At 34.1% G+C, this 8,180-nt stretch overlaps 1 protein-coding gene across 1 annotated transcript; it reads left to right on the top strand.

The window, feature by feature from the left end:
- Nucleotides 1–4,228: 4,228 nt before the first annotated feature.
- LOC145801550 (cyclin-dependent kinase C-2 C-like) lies at nt 4,229–4,865 on the top strand. Its single transcript, XM_082893331.1, has 2 exons — nt 4,229–4,547; nt 4,641–4,865. Exons 1-2 carry the CDS (start codon nt 4,263–4,265, stop codon nt 4,740–4,742), a joined length of 387 nt encoding a protein of 128 aa, XP_082749457.1. The 5' UTR covers nt 4,229–4,262; the 3' UTR covers nt 4,743–4,865.
- Nucleotides 4,866–8,180: the final 3,315 nt, after the last annotated feature.

The raw sequence follows: 8,180 nt of genomic DNA, 5'->3' as shown, positions 1-8,180 counted from the left end.
TTAAAAAATATTTAGGTGGCGACTCTGTATCTGGCAAAGCAGTCCATGTTTGGCACTACTTTTTCAAAAATCTGTTTCTCAAAATGATTTGCCAGATTTGGACTCTTGGTTCAGATTAAGAACCGCGACAACAAAATTGCGAGTCCAAACTGTAGTAGCATAAGGCCCCCCCTCCGCGGGCGCGTCTACAGTAGTGCATATCATTCTCAGACAGATGGCCAGTCATAAAGGACCATCTAGACTCTGGAGGATTTGTTGAGAATGTGTGTCCTTGACTTTCAAGGAAATTGGGAAAAGCCATTTACCGTTGGCTGAATTCGCCTACAATAACAGTTTTCACTCAAGCATTGGTATGGCGTCTTTCGAGGCTTTGTATGGCAGGAAATGTCGATCTCCGATTTGTTAGGCAGAAAATAGAGAAGGGCCTTTACTTGGGCCCGAGATTGTGTATGAAACTACAGAAAAAGTAAAATTGATCCAACAGAGACTGAAAACCGCACAGAGCCGACAGAAAAGTTATGCGGATGTCCGAAGGCGAGACAGAGAATATGAAGTAGGTGATCACGGTTTTGTAAAAGTGACACCGATGAAAGGCCAGACTCGTTTTAGAGTCAAAGGCAAGTTAGCGCCGCGATATGTCGGACCGTATGAGATTATTGAGAAAATCAATCCGGTGGCGTATCAAGTAGCGCTTCCTCTTGAAATGGAGCATATGCACAACGTGTTCCATGTTTCTATGTTGAGGGAATACCTTCGGGATCCCTTCCATGTAATTGAGCCTACTCGTGTAGTGCTGAGTGATGACTACACTTATGAGGAACGGCCTATTTAGATTATAAACAGACGGATCAAGAAGTTGAGAAACAAAGAGATTCCGTTAGTGAAAGTTGACTGGCAGAACCATGGTGGTGTGTATGCCACTTGGGAAAGGGAAGATGATATGATGAAAAGATATCCTGACTTGTTCCTACTAAATCTTGTTTTCTTCCATAATGAAGGTAATTCGGTTTGGAGGACCAAACTCTTTATAAGGAGGGAAGACTATAGCAACCCTCACCACTGATTACTGTTAAACTGAGACTGATTATGATAATTGACTGAATTGACTGAAATCTAGAACTGATTGATTGTCTGTATCTGTTTAAGTGCATCTCTATCTGTTCGACTGTTAAACTATCTGTTCATGTTTTATGTTTTAAACTGCAAATTGAAGGCCTTATCGACGGCCGAATCTGAAATTGATTAGTGATGCGTGTTAATCATAATTTATGTGATTTTATGGCATATTTATTTGAAATGTGATTTGGTATGATTAAATAGATTAAAATAAGTTAAATTACACAAGTTGCATTATTTATAACTTTGCCACTTAGTAGCCCACTTCATACCATATGTTGAGACTTGAATTATACATTGTTTAGCATCATTTCCTCAGCCATTCCTTGAGTTCATAGCCGACTAGAGAGAGAGAGATAGGAGAGAGCTTGTTTCCATCTCAAATTGGCTTAGAGACTTGAAGAATTGATAGAAGATTTGCAAAATTGAGCTTCTAGGCTTGGAATTGGAGACCTAAGGTAGAGATTATACCTTCTTGTTCATGTATTCAAGTTATATGTGCATGGTTTATGGAAGTCTAGAGATTAAGGTCATGAATTAGCTTAATTTGTTGAATCAAAGCTTAATCTTTGCATGCATGGGCATATTCTTGCATTTTGAAGTTGTTCTTCACAAATTTGCCACATGCATGTTCATATTTTGAGTATAGTCCATGATTTTACCATGTTTTTTGAAGAATTAGCTCATTAGAGCATGTAATTGAAGCTTTGAGTTGGTTTAAACTCATGCATGTCATGTTTGAGTTATGTTCATGAAAATTGGTTTGAAATTGGATTTAATTGAACCACCTTTGGGCTTTGATTTCTCAAATTGATCTTTGAAACATATTATATTATGAGTTTTGAAGTGTTTTCCAGAAAATTAGCCCAAAATGATCGAATTTGGTACATTGAAACTTGTTTTTGAGCTTGAGGTTCAAATCTGGAAATTCCAGATTTTGGACTCACGCTCGAGCGGAGTGACTGGAGCTCGAGCGTGAAATTCATACATCCAGCACTTTTCACTGTTTTACAGTCCGCTTGAGCGGGGTATTGGACGCTCGAGCGAGGACTTGTGTAACACGCTCGAGCGGGTATCGAGCGCCCAATCGAGCGTGATTTTCACATATCCAGTACTTTTTGCATGTTTTACAGTCCGCTCGAGCGGGTAAATCCACGCTCGAGCGGGACCCCTGTTTTCTGAAAATGTTTTAAAGTGCATCTTGCATCCTCATTCCATTCTAGGCATTCTTAGGCCTAGTTTAAGGCATCTTAATAAGGATATTGATGTAGAATCACACCGAGTCTAGATAGGGATTAAGTTACTATTTTTCTCAACTGTGTAGCTTAGTGTGTGTTCACTCTGTAACTATGTAGGGTTGGCATCCGGAGACGCGTACTAGCTTATCTGTAGTCCAGAACTCTGTGAGTAACAATGTTGTAAAGATATGTTCGAAAATGAATATTTTCTGAATGATCAACTGAACTGTTTTCTGAACTGTTTACTGTTAACTGAATGAATGTTTGTCCTCTATTTTGAACTGTATTGTGGCATCCTTAGCAACTACTGTTACTGTTACTGCTACTGTTACAGAGATTTCTGTCAGTTCCTATCTTGGAACTTCTATTTACTGTTACGATGGCCATCATTGACTGTTCGGTCTTTCAAGACTTACTGTTTACTGTACTGTTCTGCTAATGGATGTACCACATATGATTGTTATGACTGAATGACTGATACATTGAATCAATTGACTGTTTTCAATACTGAAAGGACATTCATTCTTAACCTCTTTACACATTATGTTATTCACTGGGTTTTAGCTCACTGCTTATATATATATATATATATATGTAGGTGTACAGGCCCCGGACCGTTGCTAGGAGCGTTGGGCTAAGCTCCCGTTTTGTCAAAGCCAACCACTCTGCCTCACTGCGAGGTTCCAAGTCCTTCAAGCTAAAACTTTTGGGGTGTTTTTGTTTTCCCCTTCTTGTTTATGTTCTGTATAGACTGAATGGTTGTACTGTACTGTTTTAAATAGGGATTAAGTCCCTTTTCTGAATGATTGTATATATTGTATATACCGTTTTGATACTGATTGTACATGTATATATAGACTGTTCTGTTATAAATGTGCATATGAATGGAATTTTTTTTTGCATACAGACTGTCACAGCTCATTGGACATCTTTTAATTACTGTTTTGGTTTCCGCCAGCCCCTGCACTCTATCAATGTCAAGCAGGCCTTCGATAATCTCGGATTACTGGTCGGTTACGGTGCTAAACTCATAGGGGCGAGTTTATAACTAGAAGGCCCTAATTTTAATTATAGAATTAATAAGATTATTTTTTTTGTAATTTTTGTATAATTTTTATATTTGCATAGATGACTATTGAAGATTATACGTACGATATATGTATATGTATTTTTTATATTTATTTTATTTTTTTGGTTGGCGTATATGTATGTATGTAAAAGCACTAAATTGCAAAAGGTGCATGCACGAGCTTGCGTACGTGTTTCAATTTCTCTACGTGCGTCCAAAGAAATTTCTCCACGTGGGATTGTTTGCAAACGTATTCATAGTCTTCATTTGAGGTATGGCTTGGTTTTTTTGACTTTTTAACTATTTTAATTTAGAATTAAAAAATCTCGTTTGGATAAGTTTTTTGGTTTTTTATTTTTATTTTTGTATAAGAAAAAATAAAATAATTATGGTTTGAATGTAACATTTTATCTTATTAAATTAAGAAACTTATTTTATCTTTTTATGACTAAAATAGTCACAACCCAACCCAAACCTTCATGCCAAACATTTGGTTTGTTTCTCAGAAAAATTTTTGGAAAAAATTCTCTACAAACAAATTTTCAAGAGTAATCAAACCAAACAAATTTTTTCAAAAAAAATCTCAGAATTTTGTTTGATTATCTATTTTCCAAAATCACTCTCTCTCTCATACACATCAAATCAATGGGAAAATCGGTCTAAGGTCCCTATCCAACTTTTAGTAATGGATTAGGTCCACAATCTGTTCTTTTGTAGTCTAAGGTCCCTCACCCCATTTCTTCTCTCTTTCTACTCACTTTCTCTCTCTACATGGGCTCTCTGTTTCTGCTTCACATTCAAATGGCCAAGACCAACAAGGTCTCCACAGATCGTGACGCATGGCGGCGATGGAGAAGGGGAGGAAGAAGAAGTCGGCGTCAGAGGGATTAGTGGTGAGGAAGAGGAGGAAGAAGATCTTCAGAGAAACAGAGACACAGGAAGACGATTACTGGAGAAAGTCCAAACTTCCTCATGCTACTCTATTTAAGCCCCAGCATCCTTATGAAAGCTCTCTCTGGGAGACTTTCAAAGATTTACCAAAAACGGCTGTGAATCTGATAGAAACTTTACTCTCTGTGGAACCATACAAGCGTGGAACCGCATCTTCCGCTCTTGCATCTGAGGTATCATGCAGAAACTATTTGTAATTATTTGTGTTTTATCTTCAGTTGCATCATGAATATGCTTAATGTTCATCTTGTACTTGCTATCCTCAGTATTTCAAAACAAAGCCCTATGCATGTGACCCGTTGACCTTGCCAAAATATCCACCAAATAAAGAGATTGATGCCAAACATCGTGAGGAGGCACAAAGGTAAGATTTCTCGTCTCCTTTTTTTAGCGGTACATGGAAGAATTTGGCAGCAAAACATGTGCCGAATCCACTGTAGCCTAGCATCTAAAACAGAGGGAGCATTTAGGTAGTTTTTGCAATATTAAAAAAAAAAAATCAATAATATTGATACAAGAAATATTTGAACAACAACAAAATTGCAAGCTACTATTGTGGAATTGAGGTCATTTATTAAAGGGAAATGCCAACCACCAGCCATTTGGTTAATTTATGTATAAAAAATGTAATGAAATATTTGAAAAGTATATAGAAATATATAAAAGTGTAGGGAAAATACATATTTTTGTTTAATCAAGTTGTCTTTTGAGAATTATAACCGACTTGCACCGGATTTGCTTTGTTTTACAATGCTTGTATAAATTGTTTGAGGCTTTTGAGTATTAATGTGTAATTCCATTAATATAGTTACTTACCGCGTCGTTTTTTTAATTTTTAATTTTTTTTTATTTTTAACTTCATTTACCCATCAACTCTATGAATAGATAGCCTTACCAGGCTTGTGGCTCAACCTTTTCAGCCACTATGGAAAGTTTTTCAGCCACTATGGAAAGTTTGGGAGGATTTGGGTTCAGTGAAATGGGCAGAACTGTGAGGAAGAAGAGGATTTGGGTTCAGTGAAATGCGTACAATACATACCAAGTCCATGTCGGTTGGTGTTTCTTTGGGTGGATCTTCTTCTATGAAATATTCTCATTCTCCTGATGCCTCTCGTCCACGGAAGAAGCTGATTCTTCAGGTAATTAATTCCTGTGTGGATTTTTTTGTTTTATCTTTACTGTGGTAGCTGCTAATCAAGATATTAGTGAATTGGACTGAATTTTCTCTGGGTTGATCCAGAGAAATTCTCTGGTTTGAACTGAATTTTCTCTGGGTTGATCCAGAGAAATTCTCTGGTTTGGATTGAACTAGTCCTCAAGTGTTGTCCAGAGAAATTTGGCATTTTCTCTGTGAATTTTCTCTGGTTTGGAAATCATGTTTTTTGAATCTTTAGTATGTATAAAGGTGTAATGATGTCATGTTGAGAATTGAATTCATTTTATAACCCATAGATTTCTTCTCTTAGTGCTCTAATTCATTTGAATTTTTTTTTCTTTTTTTTTCTGTTGATTAAAATTTCTTTACAAACTTGCTCATTTTATTCTCCCAAAACGAAAACCACATGTGATTTAAGGCAATTATTGACAAGATATTCCAGTGTTTAAATCACCAGAAAATACTCTGATTTGCACCATTTTTGGGAATTGGATGAGACATTTGCAAAACATAGAAAATCAAAAAAATTGAACAAATCAGAGAAATTTCAAATTTCTCTGGTTTGAAATTTCTCTGGATGGAAATTTCTCTGGGTTGAAATTTCTCTGGATAGATTTTCTCTGGACCTGCAGAAATTTTTCAAAAAATATTACAAACCAGAGAAATTCTCAATTGTTATTTTTAATAAACCAAAGAAATTCTCAATTGATATTTCAATAACAAACTAGAGAAATACTCCGATTTTTCAAGAGTTTCTCTGGTTCTGGTAAGTTGCCATTGTTATCCCATTCTAATGTTGCTTACATATTACAATGTGAAATTTTTCCAGTTGAATTCAGTTGAACAATGTTACTTACCTAATGAATCACAATGATTTGGATGTGAGTGAGAAGAAAAGTAGAGAAACTCATCCAGAGAAATTTGGTCCAGAGAAATTTCTCTGAGCCAGAATTTCTCTGACCAATTTTCTCTGCACTGAAATTTCTCTGGACCAAATTTCTCTGGACCAATTTTCTCTGGACTGAAATTTCTCTGGACTGAAATTTCTCTGGATCAAGGTTGAGGGACCTTAGATATTATGAAAATATTGTTGAGGGACCTTAGACATTATGAAAATATTTGGTGTCCTTTATGCTATAAAATCATAATACCAGGGACCTTAAAAAAAAAACCCCCAAATCAATCACTTTTTTTAAAACTCTCTCCCCAAAATAATTTTCCAAAATCATTTTTAAAAAAAAACAAACCAAACAAGTTTTCGTATTTTTTATCTCAAAAACTACTCTACAAACACAAGCCAAACACACCAAACATTTCTATTAAGAAATCTAGAATTTTTTTTTTATTTTGTAATTACAAATATAAAAAATATTATATTAAAAAGTCAAAAAATCACAAAGTTGAAACTTGAAAACAAATAAATAATTAGCTTACAATTTCACAAAAATAAACGCTATAAATATCAAATTTCTTTTCATACGAGTTGAATCTATAACTTCACACTATAAAATGAATTGTTTGGTACAACTTATTTGAGATTCTTGTAATTTTTTTATTTTAAGAGTTTGTACAGTTTCTATTTATATATTACCCAAAAATAACTTAAAGAAGTTGGAAAAAAAACTGTGGAAGGTGGGTGAGGGATGTTTTTGATTTACGCTTTTGAATTATTAATTTTTAACTTATAATAAGATGTACCAAACAATATTCAAGTGGTGCTATACAAAAACAAATAAGCCAAATGTCCTGTTAAAAAATCAACACTCTTTGATACACAGAATTCGTCCACAGAAATATACCAAAAACATTATTATGTAATCTAAATTTATTTTACATATGAACCCAACAATACATGATTAAATCTAAACCACATAATACATGATTAAATTTGGAACACATAATAATCTTTTGTGCTCAATTTCAGTACAATTAACATAAGTGTGTACGAGGATGTCACATAGAAGACCAATTCGATGTCACATAATGCTGCTATATAAATAGTAATTTTGTTTGACATTTTTATACGTAAATATCTGTATAAATACAAATAAAAAATGCTCTAATTATAGAGAATTTGTCATATGAATGGTATGCAAATGATAATACAATCTTATCTATTTGCATAAAAATAAACTACATATTATTTTAGATGAAATTTTTGTATATAAATTTTACAATAATGATTCAGAGCACTGATGACATGATAAAAAAAAAATCAAAATTAAAACATCACATCATAATAGATAGGACCCACTACCAACTTATTAGAACTGCCTTTAGAGTTCCAAAGTATTTTTCTAAATTTTATTTACATACCATTTTTTTTTTCACACAAAATATCTTTGATTTTCTATCCGTGTCAGGAAATTTTGCACTTTTCAAGGGTCATATGATTGTAAGAGGTGGAAATTAATTGGATCCATCGTTATAGAATAAAGAAATAACGTTAGGTATAAAATTATTTAAGTCACTTTTAAAATATATATGATTCATGAATGTAATTTTATAAATAATGTTTTTTTTAAATGTATAATTTAACAATAAATTTCGAATTGCTATTATTTTTCATAGAGGTCATCAATGGGACGGGTTAGACCTACCTAGTCCACAATTATTGTATTCAAATATCATATTTTAATGAATTTTTTGA

This window comes from Camellia sinensis, chromosome 10, assembly GCF_055761805.1.
Source record: "Camellia sinensis isolate YWXY chromosome 10, ASM5576180v1, whole genome shotgun sequence".
NCBI lineage: Eukaryota > Viridiplantae > Streptophyta > Magnoliopsida > Ericales > Theaceae > Camellia > Camellia sinensis.
This window is presented reverse-complemented; position numbering and strand designations above follow the sequence as displayed.